Source organism: Sciurus carolinensis, chromosome 12, assembly GCF_902686445.1.
Source record: "Sciurus carolinensis chromosome 12, mSciCar1.2, whole genome shotgun sequence".
Classification (NCBI taxonomy): Eukaryota; Metazoa; Chordata; class Mammalia; order Rodentia; family Sciuridae; genus Sciurus; species Sciurus carolinensis.
This window is the reverse complement of record NC_062224.1, coordinates 50,891,559-50,912,176: the sequence shown is the minus strand read 5'-3', so window position 1 is coordinate 50,912,176 and position 20,618 is coordinate 50,891,559. Positions and strand designations below refer to the sequence as shown.

Here is a 20,618-nt window from a genome sequence, read left to right as displayed (position 1 = left end):
CTCATTTGATGGTATAGATATTTTTATCTCAATTTTATATAGTAAAGAGAACACCAAGGCAAAGGGGGGAGCTCCAAGCACATCCCTATGAGTAAAGGCCTCTGGCTTTCCTCAACTCTGAGACCCAAAGTTCCAGGAAGAAAGTTATTGTTTTATTTTGTGCTTTGAGCATAAACTTTGGGATTTCTCTCTGGTGAAATAAGCAGACCAGAACAGATCCCCTTCCACTGAGCAGCCAGGCTTCTCCTCATTCTGCCAAGCTCTTCCTGTCCCATCTCTTCATGTTCTAGCAGAGGTTCCCTCCCACCCTTTACAAGGAGGGTGCACGTGGATGACAAGCAGCCCTAGTCATCCTGCCGTCATTCCCCTTCCCACTACAGAGTGGGCACTTGTTATGTGAACTAATGGACAGAAGGGACACAGATGGGATGAGAAATGCATGTCTTCTGATTGGAGAGTTGAGAATGCACCTGGGAACTAACAAACTGTGCTGTTTTCCCTGGTGAAGTTTGGTTTGTCAATAGGAGGTCGAGAGGGCACCTGGGCCTGTGATTGTAATCATAGCAACTCAGGAGGCCCAAGCAGGAGGAACAAATCCAGGTTGGAAGTAGGTGGAACTTTGTTCTAGATCAAAGCAGTGCTCTCTGCAAGCTGTTTGCCCTGGCATTCCTTATTTACATTGTAGTTCCCCCTATTCTAGGACCAGCTTCCCTAGGCCCTCTTAATGATTCTCTGACCTTCTCTCCTTTCCAGCTGGGGCTAGGAAACTAACAAACATAGAAAAACAAGACTTAGGAAAACCTCAACTGAGCAGAATGACAAGAAAGGCACCGGCTGTTGCTTTATTACTGAGGCCCTAAGTGGAATTTTTAAAAATAAGAACCATGTTGATTTTTGTCTTAAGAAGAGATTTTTTATTGGCTCTTTTCAGTTGTACATGACAGTAGAATCTCTTTTGATATACATATACAAACACGGCATGTATCCTATTCTAATTTGGCTCCCAGTTTTGCAGATGTACACAATGTTGAGATTCACCGTGGCATGTTCACGTATGTACGTACAAAAGTTATGTCAGATTCAATCCACTGTCTTTCTTATTCCTAGCTCCCTCCCTTCCCTTCATTCCCCTTTGTCTGAACCACTGAAATTTCTGTTCTTTCCCCCTCCCCTTTTGTGGTTTAGCAACCACATACCAGAGAGAATACTGATTTTTTTTTTGTGTGTGTGTGGGGGGGGAATTGGCTTAATTCACTTAGCATGAGTCTTCAGATTCATCCATTTACCAGCGAATGTCATAAATTCATTCTTCTTTATGGCTGAGTAATATTCAGTTGTGTATATATACCACAATTTCTCTAGCCAATCATCTGTTGAAGGGCACCAAGGTTGGTTCCATAGCTTAGATATTGTGAATTGTGCTATATAAACATTGATGTGGCTACATCACTGTAGTATGCTGATTTTAAAACTTTTGGATATGTACTGAGGAGTGGGATAACTTTGTCAAATGGTGGTTCCATTCCTGGTTTTTTGAGGAATCTTCATACTTCTTTCCAGAGTGGTTGCACTGCTTCAACTGGTATAGAAATACGGTGCTATATTGAAATAAATATTTCAGTCCAGGCTCACTCCCAATTCAGGCTAAAGAATCTTAAAATGTCCTATTCCTCAAAAGAGCTTAGGTTTCATTCATAAATGCTGAAGGCTTTCAGTTGCCCTGCTTAACAGGAAATACGGGAGAGGTGTCCTTGTCTACATTCCTCAGAAACAAAGGAAAATTTTGGAAAAGATGTTCTCTTTCTGAAGGAGGGTATCTTGGTTGAAGAAGTCTTGGAAGGAAGCTTGTGTCAAAGAAAGAAGACCCATCTTATTTTAATCACATGTCCTTTGAACACCATTCACCAAATGTGAATGTACTATGCATGGTTCTAGATTGGAAATCACTCATGACATGAAATGGAGAATTGAGGGCTTCTAGGAGAGGGATGCTTATCTAAATAAACGCACACTGAATTTCAAAGAATTCATTTCTGTCTGGATAAAGAGCTAATTCAATGAAAGGAACTGATTGAACAAACTTAAATCATATACCATGTTATTAGTTATAATCCCAAACCAGTTTATCTGAAAAGTGTTATATTTCATTTATTGTTTTTACTTCTACTAAAGTAACATCACAACACTGCAAAATTAACTCTACAGAATGAAGTTCCTAATACATGTTTCTTGACTTTGGTGCCAAATGATAGAAAAGATTACATCATCCCAATATGAATACATTATCCTTAAACGCCTTCTTTCTTTTGATTTCCTTTAAATAGAGTTATAATTAAGGGTTGTTTCAAAGGTTGGTTCTTTCTCCTTTCACAAGTCGGGCTCGAAACATCCAAATATCCTGGAAATAATACCAACAGAATGAGTGTATGGAACACTTCCATTGGCCTATTCCCCCCAAGACAAGATATTTATAGCCTCTACAAATGGAAAAAAGAATGCTATTATCACTATATTGATTAGTAAATAAAATAAGTTTAAAACTCCAATTAGCTCTCTTGCCAACAATTAAAATATTGCTAACTGCAGGGAGTCAGTGGATCCCCAAACGGGCAGCCTCACTGATCATGAGTAATGTACCAGGGTGGGTGGGGTGTGATGCTCAGTCAGAGCACTGCACTACCCTTCTTTCTGCTTATTGTTACTTTACTTGCCTGAACCACTTTGAGGGTGCAACTCTGATGAGATCATAGTAGTGAAAATGGTGCCATTGGTACTGGTTTACTTGGGTGTTTGGAGGGGTTACTGGAGATGGAACGTAGTACCACTCTCCACTGATCTATATCCCCAGACTTTTCATTTTGAGACAGGGTCTCACTAAGTTGCTGAGGCTGGCCTCACTTATAATCCTCCTGCCTCAACCAAACTGGGAAGTAGCTGGGATTACAGGCATGTGCCAAAATGCACCCTGCTTCATTATTAATAAAGTAATTGAAACTGTCTTATTTCTTATTTATTTTGAGCAAACAGCAAGGTATGGTGGAAAGAATGATTTCAGAATTAGGCCTGAAATCTAGCTGTGTTCTTAGGTCAGTCTTTGGGACTCTTAGTTTCTCCTTGACATCAGGTTGCATTACAGACTATTCATTGTGTTCTGGTGAAGAAAATCAGAAATGGAACGTGGAAGTTTTTATACGTTAGAATTATATGAGTTGGTATTATTCTACTATTCTATTGGTATTCTAATTGTATCTGATAAACTCTAACTTATGAAGTTAACTTAAAAAATGCAGGTGCTACTCATCCAGGACAATCTTCACAAACTTCAAATGTAATGTACAGTCCAGGACCCCTCAGATACCAAAGTCCATGGATGCTCAAGTCTCTTCAATAAGATAACCTCTGAACATCCTCCCATATACTTCAAATCACCTCGAGATTACTCATAGCACCTAGTATAATAGAACACTAGGTAGTTGCTAGGCTGTATTACATAGGGAATAGTGGTTAGAAAAAAATATCTGTCCATGTTCAGTACTGATGCAGTTTTTTGCAAATAGTGTTTAATATTCTGAAAGTGTTTCCAGCATTTCAGCTGGTTGAACCCCCAATCATTGAGCCTTTTCAGAAAAGGGACACATTTGTAGGTTCTAAGGGAGAAGCAAGATCTTCCACCCTAGAAAGCTGTTCCGAAGGTTCCCAGTGGCACTGTGGCATCCCACTGGTTTGCTGTGCCCTCCAGCATCCTGGATGAACTCAGTCTCTTGGGGGAAGGGACATGCTTGTACTATCACCATTTCATACAAATAAAATAAAATAGGAATAGTTTCTTGGTTAGAGGTTAAAAGAGTTTAAAGTGAAGATGTTTATTTTGTTGCCTTGGTTGATTATTTGTCTATTGTTCATCAGCGGCATTAAATGTCCACTACTTAAAAACAAATACTTTACAAGTGATGTGTATCAATTAGGAAAGCTCATGAAACATTGTCTAATGCCCCTCATCTATAAGCATTAGTGACCCTTTATCTCTGCTCCATGTACATTATGCCTCTCATAAAACTCCAGTTGCAAATTTACCAATAGCAGCACTGGCTCCAGAATTGCTCTCTGTAGTCTTAAAGGATTTCCTGATGAAAATATTCTTTACCAAAAAAGGAGGCCTGATTGAAGTCCCAAAACTTCATGTGTGCTCCTATGCATTCAGAATTCCCCATATCCTTCATTTCAAATTAAATTAGGGATTGATTAAGCATGTGAAGAAAAGAAACTTGAGACATCTTTACTTGGTTACTTCATGCAAGTGTACCTTCAAGTCCAAGCCACTATGAGTTCTGTAGATTTTATCTGCTATTCCGACAATTTCTTTCTCAATGTTTTCTTGACTGGTGCCCTTCACATCGATGTAGTGGCAATCGGCACTGGCGAAATGGCAGGAAATTGCCTGTGCAGGGTGAACAATTGAAAATGGAGAAAAGCATCCCATAATGCCAACCACCAATCTAGGAGTTCTCCTTGTAGGGAGTCCATTCTTCCACCCAGGATTTGACCTAAACTGCCAGGCCTGTCCATGGCATCCGAAATCTGCTTCTTTGTAGGTCAGCCTCTCCATCCTGCCCCCCAAGTAAAGGTTGATTAAGAAATTACAAAAGGTTTTGTTACCCAGCTATGAGGCTTATTTTTTTAAGGTATACATAGGATAGGAGACATAATCACCTAAGTAACACATCTTTACGTTTTTTAAGACTTCAAGTCTTCCCAGTGAGTGTGTATCTCCCAGTCCTATAAGGGAATGGGTCCACCTGTGGTTCATCTTCTTAGTCATAAACATTAGTTACCCAGTCAAATTTGTGACCGGTAAATATAACAATGGCAATTTTTATAAAAACTTCCTACTTCGCTTCAAATTTTAAACTTCTAGAGTGCAGATTTTTGGGGCAAGGCCCAGTGCCAGGCAGCCACATCAAGATCCAAGTCAAAAAGAAATATGTGCACTTCTACATCCATATTGTTAGGAAATAATGGTAAATATTCTTCCAAACATTAAAATCAATGAAAAATATGGAAAAATTGTATAATATGTTACAGATCAAATCACTATTTACACCTTTGTGCCTGCACTTGATACTTACAGAGCCTGAGAGTTATGCTAGGACAGGCACTTCCTTTAATTTTTGGCATTGTACACAGCATAGATTTTTTGTATTAATTTTAATTTAGTAAAACAGCATTTAACTTGAGGGCTGAGATTTTGGTTGCCCCTTCAATCTTGTCCTCAGGCAAATTTTGCCCCCAACTTGCCTCAGCCTATGCCAGGCCCTGGTAAACCTGGTGCAAATATAAATGACTGAAGTCTGCAACCGTATACTTGGGGTTAAAACAGGGATCAGTGGGAACCATAGGGCAAACTTGGAAACTCAACTGAACCCTAAAGGAGCCTCAATAGTATGGACAACCATGTTGCCATGGGGAAAAGTAAGCTCACAATACTATGAGATCTGCAGAATTTAAGAGAAGTGAGAAATCTCACATTGTGAGGAATTGTGTTAATTTTTAATTGTAAGTGACAAAATTATTTAATTTAAAACACTGAGGCTGGAAGAGGGCAAACATGGCTGCCTGCTAAATCTCATTTCTGAGCAGCCAATTCAGGACCTTTGTTTAGGATCAATACTATTTTCCCACTAATAATGATATTATAAATTTTCTTCTAGTTCTAGTTACCTTGAGCAATATAAATTCCAAATGTGATTGTTTGAGTATTTCAGCCATTGTTTTTGCCTCAGAAAGCAGGTACTGCCCTGAAGCAATTCCACGAATGACCAAGATTCACAAATAACATATTTAGGACCTAAACTCCAGATGCTCCTAAAGGCATCTGGCTTCTGACTGAGTACACAGACACACAGACACACAGACAGACAGACAGACACACACACACACACACACACACACAATGCACAGGAAAGCAAATATAATTATGGTAAATAAACTGGAAAAAAGTATTTGAAAAGTCATAACTATTTTACATGTTAACATACCTATGATTTTCTGTTTCGAACCCATTCATCTTTAAATACTGGATCAGAACAGATGCATACCTTCCGGAATCCTTGAGTGTGGTTCCGACCAGATCCATGGATGAGCAAAGGGTGAAAGAAAACAGTGTCTCCCTTCTCCATCACGAGGTGCACTCGGGCATGGTCTTGGTCATAGTCCTGGATCCCATGGAACATGGAGTTAACTCCACCCTGGAACACATAAGACGGGCAAATGCTACAGTGGAGGAAGCACCAAAATGACAACTCTGTCAATGATTCAGCAGGGACAGCAAGGGTCCTCTGACTTCTTCCAAAAGAGAAATATCAAATTTAGTTTCTTAAATTAAAAAAAAAAAATGCAAAAGTCTGTCATATGTCTGGCTTTTGAAAGTCACGTGCAGTGGGTACAGTGGTGCACACCTGTGATCCCAGCTACTTGGGAGGCTGAGGCCATGCATCACAAGGTCAGGGAGCTTAAACAAACTTAGCCAGACGCTGTCTCAAATTAAATTTTTGCAAACAGCTGAGGATATCGCTCAATGATACAAGGCATGCCTACCATGCACAGGTCCCTGGATTTGAACCCTAGCACTGCAACAAATTAAATTCACAAGTTAATAATAATTTTATTTTTGACCAAATGAGAAAATGTTGAACTTTGTCTACCTTCCCTCATTGAATTATAATCAATCTAGATCAGCTTTTACTCTTATTTTGAATGCAGGTGAACACCTTTCTCTTAGGCATTTCTAACCTGAATCTTAACATCCTTGTCCCAGCCTGACATTCTCCTCACCTAGAATTTTGTTCATATCATTCTTGTATTACTGAGGGTGTCTTGCAGAGACTAATTATTCTTCCAAAACAGAATGGTGAAAAGACTCAATTTTTCTGAGCTCAAAGGACTTAGGTTTTACTCAGAGTCAAAAGAGATTAGTAAGTTTAAACACTGTGCTTGTTGATAACTATTTCCAAAGGTAGCCATTATTCTAGGAAATGGGTTATAGTCTTATTAAGGAAACTAAAGTGAGAAGCGACTACAGCTGATGAACCGGTATGCATGTGGGCAGAAGTGTCCCATTCCTCATGCTAAGAGCACCCTCTGGGGAATGACCATCGTCCTACTGCACAATGTTGTGACCTTGGCCCAGTGTCCTTCTTTCCTGGCCAAGGTGGATACTGACCCCAGCTAAGCTAAGCACACCTTCCACTGTCACTGCTGTGAATCTGAACAGCATCTCAGAGACCAGTCTGCTCCCCAAGCCCTGGACACCATTCCCTTCTGCCCAGTCAGCTAGAGCCTCCTTCTGATGCTTGCCTGTCCCTCAACTTAACTGATGAATTTCACAATTTCCACTTTTCTATCAGGATTCAGACATAAATATTTCCACAGAACACAATCAGGAGTGCAAGAATTCTGAGAGAGAAGCCCTGGAAGCCACATCCTTCATTTCCTGCAGAAGATGACTCAGTCTCCTTGCTGACCACAGCTGCTCTTTCCATTCTGACCATCACCAGGGATTTCAGGATCTTCTGGTCTTGCACAAAAAATGCTGAGAATCTCCTCTCTGGTTTCTCTGCCTCTGGACACCTAAACCTCCAGTGAATTGTGTCTCTGACCTGAGATCATGTTCATGAAGAATGGATTTGACCTTGTTATTCATGGGTGCAGAGGCACCTTAATAGCTCCCCAGCATCAACATTTGAATGCACAAACAAACCCTGACACAGTCATGCAACAGAAACTACTCAGCAATGGAAAGGAAGGAGCTATTGAGACAAGTGTCAGCTTTGTTGAACCTCAAAGTAAATATGCTGAGCAAAACAGGCAATAATAAAAAAAAAAAAAACAGTGTATGTCACATGATTATGCTTATATGACATTTTATAATATGCAAACTAATCTACAGGAACAGAAAGCAACTGAGTGGTTGCCTGGGACAGGAGGTGGAAAAGATTCTCTTGTTGTGGTACCAGATGTGTATGTGTGTGTCAAAATGATCAAATTATACACTGAAAATATGTACTATTATGTGATACTTTCATTAGAAATAAAAACTCTTCCAACTTCCTTCCTAAAAAAGAAAGGAACCCAAAAGAGGGGTGGGAGGGGTGGGGGGAAGGGAAAAAAATAACAGAATTAAAAAAAAAAAAAAAAAAGAAAGGAACCCACTCTCTCCATATAACTTCCTGGTGTTAAAGTTCTTTTCAATCAGGTCCTAAGGTCCTAACCTACCTTTTCAGGCTCTCCTTCCCTTCTATTCACCAAAATGTGCCTCAGCTCCCAGCCTATCTGCTCTGTGTGCCTTCCATCTTTCCTGATCCTTAGCCAGGTTCACCCTTCCCTTGACCCTCCTGCTTCCAATGGAATTTTTCTGTGACAGGTAATTCTACCTTGTCCTTCAAGGCTTGGCTGAATCACCACCTCCCACACCTGAGCCTCTGCTGGTCTTCACAGGTGCAAGGAGACAATCCCTCCCAGCCTCTGCTCTACTTGAGAGCCTTCAGTCAGAGGCACTTCACACACGTTTTGGGGTCGAAGGGTTTATGTCTGACCTCAGTCATTATTAGGGCCTCACCATTGCAGATCCTATGCCCCTCCTGCCCAAGTCCCCACACTGGCTGACTTTCAAGCACATATTGAAAGAACAAAGATAATGAACACTTTATTCGATGTCCTTGAACTCCTCTCTAACTGGACAATGATTGCTGAAAAAGGAAAGCAGTCTCATTTCTAAGCTTTTTGCACCTGATGTGTAACAAGAACAGTGAAAGAGATTCTGATCCAGACTCAGTGGTTTAAGACAGACCTACCTCCCACTGGGGGTAGTCATGTGGCTTCAGGGGACTTTTGTGGGTGCCTGGGAGCACAACCAGACAGCCGTTGTTCCGGTCAATGTGTTCCATGGCGGTCCAAGCACAAACAATGAGATTGCTGGGCCTGAAGGGGAAATAGTGCAGATCCTGGTGCAGGGGGTGCCTGGAAGTCTTCTTACCTGAAATGAGCCTGCTGTCAAAAGGGGCTCCAGCCTCACAGTTCTTATTCTTTGCCTCAATAAACAACACACTGACCTTCCCCTGCAAAAAACAACCACATGAAACACTGCAAAATCCATCCCAAGAGATCAGCACCAGACTGATATAGCAATCAACATGGGGCTCGGAATCTACACTTCCTTCTGAGTTTCTGATTGCTGGGTGTTTGCTCTCTTGTCTAGGGAGGTGCATATACCTTATCATCTCTGTTGTGCTTTATTGCTTTGTCACTCTGAATTTGGCACACAGCTAGCATGCAGTAAGGATTGTTTTTTTAAAAGCTGAAGAATTAAATTAAAGAGAATGTTACAGAGTCAAATTTGAGGTCCCTTCTAAATGACTGATGCCAAAAATAGCTCCCTAAGGTGGCTTACTTCATGGAGTAATAGGTGTCCTATATACAATCAATGTCCAGTCAGAATCACTGCCCGCAGGGACGTTTTCCCCAGTTTAATCTTGGAACTTGGTTCCCAAACCAACTCTCCTCACCAGGAAGGCCATCCATGGAGGTAGACATTTAGTGATCCTGAAGTTAGGATCTATCACATAAACCTCTCCCAGCTGTCAGAAGGAACTAAAAGTGAAAAAGAATAAAAATCTCTCTTTGGCTGATTTCTGCTACCATTATAGACAAATCTCTCCATGTTTTCTGAAAGTCATCTCCAGTAGAATCTCTGGGCTTGGGTATTAAAATGCAGACACCTGGTATCTCCTTCAGAATTAGTGTCTATGTTAGGACTTAGAATCTAGGTTTCGGCAATCAGAAGGCACCACAAGGACTTGATGTGACTTGTAGTAACTGCTTTCATCCTGTTAGTAATAATGATGTCTTCAGATCAAGAAAGCAGCATCCATGTGATCCTGGCTAAGAATGGCTGGTGAAGATCAGAGATTAGAAGGATTATGATACAAGAACACACAGGGCTAGGGTTGTGGCTCAGTGGCAGAGTGCTTGCCTAGATGTGCCAGGCCCTGGGTTCAATTCTCAGCACCACATATAAAGAAATGAATAAAATAAAATTAAAAAAAAAAAAAAAAAGAACAGACACATTTCTTAAACTGCCATTTCAGAGAGCCAGTCATCTGAAAATTTAGCAATAACGTATCTGAAATACTATTATACTCCAAAGTTGATAAAACATGAGCTATTTTAAGACTTAAACAAAAGCACTCACATTCACTCACCCAAATTTGACAGTTACACACATGGCTAGGGCTAGAACAACTACTCTACTTATTTTAATTCAACAATCTGTATTTTTCTTGCCTCTCTTTAATAAAAGCACTTTACCAGTATCTGGAGGTTTGTTTATCAGCATTGTGTGCATGGCCATAATATTGGGTCCAGTGAAGCACTCCACATACTTCAGAACCTGAGAAAAGGCAGAAGAAAAAAATCCTCATGGGAAATCAGAAGTATAGGAAGAGGCATAAAGTATCCACACGAGAACCAAAATGGCAACAGTAAAAACACCAATTGGTATTTCATAATCCGGCCAAGCATGCGTACCTCAGAGTTGAAAATCATTCTAAATTTCCAAGCTACAAATTAAACAGTACTTTTTCGAGCAAACTTCGAGTGCATTCCAATGAGGGTGGCCATTCTCTCAACAACTCTTCCCTGAGGTTCATGAAGCCAGCACAGTAATGACCAGAGGTGGACTAAGAGTGAACAAGAAAAGCAGGGCCCTGATCCCATGGAGTTAGTCCCTTCAGAAGAAAGAAAAGTAGGAAATCTGAACATCATGGATGGTAGTGCTTCATCCACCACGAGATGGCTCTGTCTTCAAGTTCTATCTGTGATCGCTTGAAGATTTCCATTCCCATCACAGCACTGCAGGTGGGAAGCACTGATGGTGGAGGGCCATTTTCCCTGGGCCTTCTGTCCAGGGTGCTGGACTGGACATTCCCGGGGATTTACCTGTGCAGTCTGCCTTCAGAAGTCAAACACTTTGACAGCATCTGGTTACGATTTTCCATAAGTACTATATGGAAGTCTCTTTCAAAACTCTTCTAAACAAGTGGTTAGGAGACCATGGTGCTAAAACATGAGAGTGTACAAACACACTTGAGGATGCAGGAACTAATTCCACAAGAACACACAAAGAGCTCACAGCAAGTGGAGCTTTAGTAGAGAGGGGCTGCTTCTCATGTTGTGCCCTTCTGTACTGCTTGGGTGTTTTTAGATATAAGAAATACTCCTAAAAAAGAACAATTTTTTTTAAATTTATTTTTATTGTAAACAAATGGGATACATGTTGTTTCTGTTTGTACATGGAGTAACAGCATACCATTTGCGTAATCATACATTCACATAGGGTAATGAGGTTTGATTCATTCTGTTATTTTTTTCCTCCCCCCCACCCCTCTTTTCCCTCTATGCAGTCCCTCCTTCCTCCATTCTTGCCCCCTCCCACTCCCCTTCATGTGTCATCATCTGCTTATCAGTGAGATCATTCATCTTTTGGATTTTTGAGATTAGCTTATCTCACTTAACATGATATTCTCCAATTTCATCCATTTGTCTGCAAATGCCATAATTTTATTATTCTTTATAGCTAAGTAATATTCCATTGTATATATATACCACAGTTTCTTTATCCATTCATCAATTGAAGGACATCTAGGTTGGTTCCACAGTCTGGCTATTGTAAACTGAGCAGCTATGAACATTGATGTGGCTGTATCTCTGTAGTATGCTGATTTTAAGTCCTTTGGGTATAGGCCGAGGAGTGGGATAGCTGGGTCAAATGGTGGGTCCATTCCAAGTTTTCTAAGGAATCTCCACATTGCTTTCCAGAGTGGCTGCACTAATTTGCAACCCCACCAGCAATGTATGAGTGTACCTTTTTCCCCACATCCTCACCAACACCTATTGTTGCTTGTATTCTTGATAATCGCCATTCTAATTGGGGTGAGATGGAATCTTAGGGTAGTTTTGATTTGCATTTCTCTTATTACTAAAGATGGTGAACAGGGCTGGGGAGATAGCTCAGTTGGTAGAGTGCTTGCCTTGCAAGCACAAGGCCCTGTGTTCAATCCCCAGCACCAAAAAAAAAAAAAAAAAAAAAAGATGGTGAACATTTTTTCATATGTTTGTTGATTGCTTGTAAATCTTCTTCTGTGAAGCGTCTGTTCATATCCTTAGCCCATTTGTTGATTGAGTTATTTGTATTCTTCGTGTAAAGTTTTTTGAGTTCTTTATATATTCTGGAAATTAGTGCTCTATCTGGAGTATGAGTGGCAAAGATATTCTCCCATTCTGTAGGTTCTCTCTTCGCACTGCTGATAGTTTCCTTTGCTGAGAGAAAGCTTTTTAGTTTGAATCTATCCCAGTTGTTGATTCTTGCTTTTATTTTTTGTACTATGGGAGTCCTGTTAAGGAAGTCTGATCCTAAGCCAACAAGTTGAAGATCTGGACCTACTTTTTCTTCTATAAGATGCAGGGTCTCTGGTCTGATTTCAAGGTCCTTGATCCATTGTGAGTTGAGTTTTGTGCAGGGTGAGAGATAGGGGTTTAGTTTCATTCTGTTGCATATGGATTTCCAGTTTTCTCAGCACCATTTGTTGAAGAGGCTCTCTTTTCTCCATTACATATTTTTGGCACCTTTGTCTAGTATGAGAAAATTGTATTTATTTGGGTTTGTGTCCATGTCCTCTATTCTGTACCATTGATCTACCTGTCTATTTTGGTGCCAATACCATGCCATTTTTGTTACTATTGCTTTGTAGTATAGTTGAAGTTCTGGTATTGCGATACCCCCTGTTTCATTCTTCCTGCTAAGGATTGCTTTAGCTATTCTGGGTTTCTTATTCTTCCAGATGAATTTCATGACTGCTTGCTCTATTTCTGTAAGGTACATCATTGGGATTTTAATTGAAATTGCATTGAATTGGTATAGCACTTTTGGTAGTATGGCCATTTTGACAATATTAATTCTTCCTATCCAAGAACATTGGAGATCTTTCCATCTTCTAAGGTCTTCCTCAATTTCTTTCTTCAGTGTTTTGATTGTAGAGATCTTTTACCTCTTTGGTTAAATTGATTCCCAAGTATTTTATTTTTTTTGAGGCTATTGCAAATGGAGTTGTTTTCCTCATTTCCCTTTCAACTATTTCATCGTTTGCGTATAAAAATGCTTTAGATTTATGCGTGTTGATTTTATAGCCTGCTATTTTGCTGAATTCATTGATGAGGTCTAAAAGTTTTCTGGAGGAGGTTCTTGGACCCTCTAAATATAGAATCATGTCATCAGCGAATAGTGACAGCTTAAATTCCTCTTAAAAAAGAACAATTTTTAATAAAATTAATTTAAGTCAAGCCTAGTGACACATGCCTGTTATCCATCAGCTCTGGAGGCTGAGGCAGGAAAATCCTAAGTTCAAGGCCAACCACAACCACAGCATGATCCTTTCTCAAAACAATGAATAAAAAGGGTTGGGAGTGTAGTCTAGTAATGAAGTGCCCAGAGTTCAATCCAGTATCACAAATAAATAAAATTAAATAAAAACTATTTTATATTTAAAAGCAAATTCATTCAACTGACCCCATTTATGAAACAAACAGAAAAGTAGATAGATTTACAAATGCAGCCTCATGATTTCACCCCTGTCGGTATTGAGTCTTGGAGGGCACTTCCTCTTTAACACAGAATTCCTCTCTTTCTTAGAAAAAGATAATTTGCATACTCCACAGCAGCATTTCTCAATCTTGGTGCTATTGGTATCTTGGGTAGATAGTTCTTGGGGAAAGAGCTCCTCTGTGCATCAGAGGATCTCTGCCCCATTACCTGCATCCTTGGTCCCTACCCACTTGGAGTCACTAGTGAGTGCACCACGATGCCAGTACCACCACCAGGAAGTCTTGAGACATTGCCAATATCCACTGGGGGCAAAATCACCTCCAGCTGAGAACCACCACTCTAGCACCATGGGTAGGAAGGGTTAGCTCCAGTACAACCATCAGGTCTTGGGCAGACCTGCAGGCTGGCTGTGAAGAAGAAAACAAAGAGCGGTCTCTAACCTCGGGCAGAGTGCAGAATCTAAAGAGCTCCTCGTCTTCCTGGAAATCTTGCACCTTTGAGATTGTTTTCTCACTTGGAATGTATTCTGATTTCACAAGGGTCACATCTCTCATTACCATTAGTCCTTCTGGTTTTGACTCTCCTCTGCAAATCTTTTCAAATTCAACCCTAGAAAATTAAGTTTATAAACAATGTCATGACCTCTGCTCCAAGCCCCTGGTTGGTCCTCACCTGTGCAAAGATTTACAGATTCAGGAGAACATTCTCTTGACTAAGTCAGCCCTCAGGCCTAATTGAGGGAGGGAGAAGAAGATGGCCAACTCAGAAGTCCTGGCCTCCTAGCTATAATCCACTGCCAGGATGAAAATATTGCTTTGCTTAACACACCAGTAGGGAAATACTTTTCTGATTACATTGCAATAATAGAGGCTGAGTATGCCTTATCTGAAATACTTAGAACTAGAAATATTTCAGATCACAAGTCTTTTTGGATTTTGGAATATTGACATATACATAATGAGCTGGTTGTTGGCACATGACTAGAAACCCAGAGACACAGGAGGTGAGGCTTCGGAATGTAAGTTTGAGGCCAGGCTATGCAATTCTGCAAGACTGTGTCTTGAAATAAAATATATAAAGGGTGGGGATGGAACTTTGTGTTAAAGCTTCCCTGGGTTCAATCCCAAGCACTGAAAATAATTATAATCTTACTAACAAAAATAATAATGAAATAGCCTGAAGATGACACTAAGGCTCATCACAAAATTAATTTATGTCTCCTGTATACCTTTTACACATAATTTGAAGGTAATTTTATTCAATATTGTTAGTGTGTCTGTGTTGTGACCATGACCATCACATGAGCCACGTGTGGAATTTTCCCCTTGGGACATCATCTTGGTGTTCGATGATTTGAATATTGAATTTTCTGGTAAGTGATGCTTGTCCTGTAACAGCAAACATTCCTTCAGCAACCACCTGAAGCCAGGCCCTGATCTTGGTGCTCTCCATAGATTTTACCTTATTTTATCCCAAACATACTACTAGATCAGTCCTATCACTGTGCCCATTTTACAGAGGAGTACACACAGGTAGGGAAAACTCAGTTGATGGAGGGACACATCATATTAAGCAGTAGAGCTGAGATGAGGGTCAGAAAGTCTGCCTCCAGGGCCCAGGTTCCTAAACACTTCCCCACAAACCACGTCACTCAAAAACATCTGAACATGCAGAGGCTAATCTAACTTGTGTTCCCATCGCAGATGTGTAATACATATTTTATAAATTTTTAAGGATGAATTACAATTATACATAATGTTGGGATTCATTGTGATACAGTCATACCTACAGAGAGCATCATTTGGTCAATTTCATTCCCCAGCACCTCCCCTTCCCTCCCTCCTCCATCCCATCAGCCCCTTTCCTGTGCTCCATGGATCTCCCTTCTATTGTCATGAGACCTCTTTTTCCCCTTGTTTCTCTCCAGTTGCCACATATGAGAGAAAACAACCCTTGACTCTGATTCTGCCTTACTGCACTTCACATGATGTCCTCCTGTTCCATCCATTTCCCTCCAAGTAACACAACTGCCATAACACATGGTTTTTGTAAAATAACCAAGAATATTACTGTACCTAAAGCGTTGAATATCAGCGTCAGACACTAGATTTTTAATAACAAGAAATCCATTTTCTTCATAAAATTTTCTCTGTTCCAGGCTTAACACATTATTATCCAAAGTATATCTACAGGAGAAAAAGGCACCAAATTAGTCCAAATCTCAAATTACAACCTAACATTATGTAACAAGAACCCCCAAAATGTTCATACTCTTTAAAACAATACTTTGATCCTATTCAATTTCAGGGCCTTTAAAAGTTTGAAAACCAGATCCAAAACATTAAAAATGGTCACAAAATGTACATTAACTGAAGAAAAATTAACTAATGACATTATATCCACTCGATGGAATATGACTCAGGTATTAAAAGTAAAGGACACAAGAATGTGGATGACGCACATTATAACAAAATGCAATTATAATAATGTAAACACAATACTCTTCGTGAAAAGGAAACTGCTGAGAAATACAACAAAAAAAAATTTTTGCCAAACAGGGATTGTCTTTGAACAATGAAATATGGATGATTTTTTAAATTCTATTTCTCTGATTTTGAATTTTTTCTAGAGTGCGTGTATATGATTTTCTGTTGGTAAACTAATTCAATGAGTTTTATATTTTCAATTTAATCAATACATTCTCAGAAGTAATCAAAGTAACAAACACCAAAATCAGAGTACAACAAACAAGCAAATGCAAATCACCCATCTCTTAAGATAGAAATTTGGCTATAACAATATTTATGAAGGTCAAGGTCTTCCCCTTAAAAGTGATTTAAGATAATAATCCTGGACAGGCACAGTGGTACAGGCTTGTAATTCCAGAGATTCAGGAGACTGAGGGAGAAGGATGACAATTTCTAAGCCAGTCACAGCAATTAAGGGAGGCCCTAAGCACTGTATCCAGACCCTGTCTGAAAATAAAAAATAGAAAGGACTCAGGATGCAGCTCAGTACTAAGTCACCATGGGTTTAATCCATAGTAGGAAAAAAAAAAAAAAAAAGATAATACACTTGCCAGATGTGGCAGTAAACACATCTTTAATTCCAGCTACTCAGGAAGCTGAGGCAGGTACAGTGCCTGAGCCCTGGAGTCCAAAGAATAAATAAATAAATAAAGAGAAGAAAGAAAAAGAATGAGAAGAAGAGGAAGAAGGAGAAGAAAAAAAGAGAAGATATAATGTAAGTATGTAAACCAAAAAATTATCTAATATTTCAGTTTAACCAAGCTATAAGCTAATTTAACTGTGAGAACTTGTGATTGCATTTTCAAAACTCAGATTATTAATTTTCTGCTATTTTTCTTCTTTCTGAATTTTAGAAAAAAATATAGAAAATTAAAGTCAAGATCATCAAAAGTATCCACAATTCTACTAATAAGAACAAATCCTGGAAATAGAGAATGTACATATCAAATTTTAATCAGGCAACATATTATATTAGACATCACACCCAAGTTACCAATGGAAAAGCATTAATATACATAATAGCATTACCAATTAAAATTACATCTACTTACTGGAATTGCCGAGGGTGGAAACTGGCAGGGGCAATAGGCCCTGAAGTGGGATGAGCTACCTAGGATGTGAATTAAGGCGAACAGTGTAAAATACGGGGGTCAACCTTGTCTAGAAACAACCACCTGCACTGGGGTGGTTCTCACAGGACAGGAGTTCCCTAAACAGACACCAGATGCTCAGGTCTCCCACATCAGCCTGACAGGTACACATGCTGCTTTAGGTCCTTTCATTTATATCACTTTGTTTCATGATCACAATAATCTGGGGAGGTGGCAGGAAGATCAGGGACTTTACTGTCATTCCTGCTGTTGCACCAGGAAACCTGGGCCTGGAGACCTCAGTAACTGGTGAAGGTCACCTGGAGGGGAATGGCTGAGCCAGGACAGGACTCACACTCTACTCCACAGCTTCAGCCTGTCTTAATCCATGTGAGACCGCCTTCTAGGAAAACACTGAATGAGAACAAATCCGAAATTCAGCTCTAGAAGTAAGGAGAGAACAGGAAGTATTCACAAAAGGCATTTAATTAAGTTGGACCTCACTCTAAAACACTAGAAAGTTTAACAGGTCATGGGGTGGGGGGAAGGGTAGAGTCTATAAAATAAGTAATGATTCCAAGAATAGCACGAGCTTCACAGTGTAGTCTAACTTTAAATATGTGTAAGGACTAAAAATTCTTTTTCTAAGGTCTCTTTTCCAAACTGTAACTACAGATTATTGACACAGCATCTGCTTGTTTCTGTTATTTTCTCATTGTTTCTTTAGCTAAAAGAGTTCCTTTCAGAGTGTCACTTCTCAAACACATTATCATTTCTTAAGTGATGACTCTATGGAATGTGGTGACAGTGTCATAGTCCAGGAAGGGTGCAAGGCAAGAGTCAGAATTATGAGCTCCTGTCTGCTCTCTCAGAGACAGAGAGGTTAACACCCTGGGTCAGCATCTCTCAACAAATTGTCATTGCAAAGACACTCAGGTCTCCAAGATCTCTCCACTATTCCTGCACCATGGTTTCTTTCTTCTTATTGTTCTTGGAGAGATTTTTAATGATGTAGACATGTTTATGATCTAAAGTTAGGTGAAAAAAATAGTTACAAAAAAATCATGTTTTATTCCTGCTTTTGTAATACATATGCAAATGAGTGGAAAACACTAAAAAGTTGTAACTAGTAGATGAGTTATATGTTTTTATTTTCCCCTTTCTACTTTTTTCTTTAAAAAAAAAAATACATGACATTTTATACTTGAAAAATGATGAATCCTAATTCCAAAATCTACCATTTTGAGAAATAATGTAGGCTGAAAAAAAAAAAAAACTACCACAAAACTCCCAGAATTCTAAGATGAAAAGAAATTCACTGCAAATCTTGGCCCATGTTATCCAAGATCATAGCCACCAGCCACCTCTGGTGGCTATATAAGCTGAGATTAATTCAATGTCAAAATGCAGTCCCTTAACTGCACTGGTCCTATTTCAATGGCTCAATTGCCACATGTGTCTGGGCTACCGTAGTCAATAGTCTAGGCATCATTACAGAAAGCCATTTTCACAAGTGCTGATACAGAAAATGTCCATAAAAAAACTAATCCCTAAGTTCAGCACTATTATAATCAAAACAAGCAATGTCAGAAAATTCAATTTTAAAAAATATTGAGAAGGCTGGAAATGTAGCTCAGTGGTAGAGCACTTGCCTAGCATGTACCACATCTTGGGTTCCATCCCCAGAATGGCAGAGAGGGAAAACAAAGTATTCAGAGACTGGACCAAGACACCTCAATTCTACTCCTAAATATAACCAGTCCCAATGTATGAGTGACTCCCAATATTTAGCCTGCATCACAAGAGCCTAGATAAAAGAGACCTCAGGTCCCCATCCCTAGATTCTGATTCTGCAGTCTGAGTTGAGTCATAGATTTTGCATTCCCCATCCTCTTGGATGAAACTCAGGGCCCTAGAGTACTAGGCAAGCCCTCTACCACTGAGCTACATCTGCAGAGCAGAAGTGCATTCCTCACAAGATCTTCTGACAAGTTCCTAGGGGATGCTGATGCCACCCGTCCAAGGACCACACTATGACAAACATAGCCATCAGCCACCCCTGGCTATTTAAGCTGAAATTAATTCAATGTAAAAATGCAGTCCTGCAATGCAATTAACTGGTTTAGTTAAATGACTGGTTCAAATTTTTAATTTCTCCTAGTCTCTGTTTCTCACCTGTAAAATGAGGTGACATCCTCACCTGGGGTCTCGTTATCATTCTATGCACAAAAACTTTGAACTTGCAATGTACTCCCACACTGCTGCTGGGAAACCCAGTGGGAAGAGGAAACGTGAAAGTCCAGAAACAACTATTAGAATCAGCCTTAGGACAGATGTCAGGGTGATAACAAAAAATCGAAGAGAGCCTACTGACCTCAGGAAAACCTCCAGGCAGTTTCCTACAGAGCTTCCAAAAGCACGCCCTGAATGAGAAGGCTTAACCTGAGCAGGCAAAAGCAGCTCAAGAAAGCGCTTCCATTCGCGGGGCCTGTTCACAGTAACATCTCTGGGTCTGCTCCTCCCCTACAAGCTGACACACACGTTTCTCTGGGATTCGCTTCTGCAGACTCATGGGACCGCGGTCGCACAATTCTAAGTCCTTTTCCCAGAGACCACTGCGGGACTCTGGCATGGTCCCCAAGTCACCCTAGGCTGCCACAGTGGCCCAGAGCAGTGAAAATACGTCCAGTTCCCACCTATTCAGCCCTTCAGAGGATTGGCACTCCCTCCTGAGAGAATTCTAGTGGTCTGTCCCCTAGGTCCCCCCTTCTGGGCAGCTCTGGGCTTCTATGCACAGTGAGTGTCCTCGGGCATTTCTTGGTCTCAAGGTATTCGCAGAGGCGTGCACACCGCGTGCAGAACATGACAAGGCTGTGACTATGGCAAGGACTCCTTTGGGACCCCAATCTTCCCCTTACTTTCACCAAGCAAGAAGCCGCAGGCCACAAGGAGGACCAGAAAGGTGGAGCGACGCGATTGCAGCCACCGAAACCAGGGCAGCCACGCGCCCGATGGCCGGCAAAGAGACTTTTCGGGACGTGGGGCCAACAGCGCCTGGAGACCCAGCCTCCACCCCGCTCCCTGGAGCCTGTTTTGAGATGGAACCTTGACGGGGATAGCAGCGCGGAGGACTGCGAAGGGCTAGGGAAGTGACCGTCCTGCGACCACACGGGCCCAGGGCCACCTCCAAGGCCAAGCTGCTGTGCCCCAAGTGGCCCGAGCGCCGCTCGGCCTAAAGGATACCACGGCCCGGGCCGAGGAGCCGCCGAGGTGCCCCAGAATCATCCGCAGGCGTGCGCCGGCGCGCTGCTGCTCCATGGCGGCGGCGAGGACACCGACTGGCAG

The 20,618-nt window shown here is 40.7% G+C and overlaps 1 protein-coding gene across 1 annotated transcript; it reads right to left on the bottom strand.

Annotated features, from left to right (window-relative positions):
- Positions 1-2,304: 2,304 nt before the first annotated feature.
- On the bottom strand, positions 2,305-20,618 carry LOC124961617 (phytanoyl-CoA dioxygenase, peroxisomal). The gene is made up of 9 exons (XM_047520444.1): positions 20,517-20,618; positions 17,235-17,293; positions 15,730-15,840; positions 14,095-14,263; positions 10,363-10,444; positions 8,850-9,031; positions 6,096-6,245; positions 4,304-4,438; positions 2,305-2,398 (listed from the first exon to the last, which is right to left on the bottom strand). Exons 1-9 carry the CDS (start codon positions 20,589-20,591, stop codon positions 2,345-2,347), a joined length of 1,017 nt encoding a protein of 338 aa, XP_047376400.1. The 5' UTR covers positions 20,592-20,618; the 3' UTR covers positions 2,305-2,344.

Bases quoted from the DNA above. Each gene is read 5' to 3' on its own strand.
- LOC124961617 (XM_047520444.1), bottom strand. From the start codon at position 20,591: ATGGAGCAGCAGCGCGCCGGCGCACGCCTGCGGATGATTCTGGGGCAC. The intron at 14,264-15,729 runs GTACAGTAATAT...TTAATTTTCTAG, and splicing joins GCTGATATTCAACGCTTTAG to GGTTGAATTTGAAAAGATTT. The intron at 6,246-8,849 runs GTAGGTCTGTCT...TATGTGTTCCAG, and splicing joins ATGACTACCCCCAGTGGGAG to GGTGGAGTTAACTCCATGTT.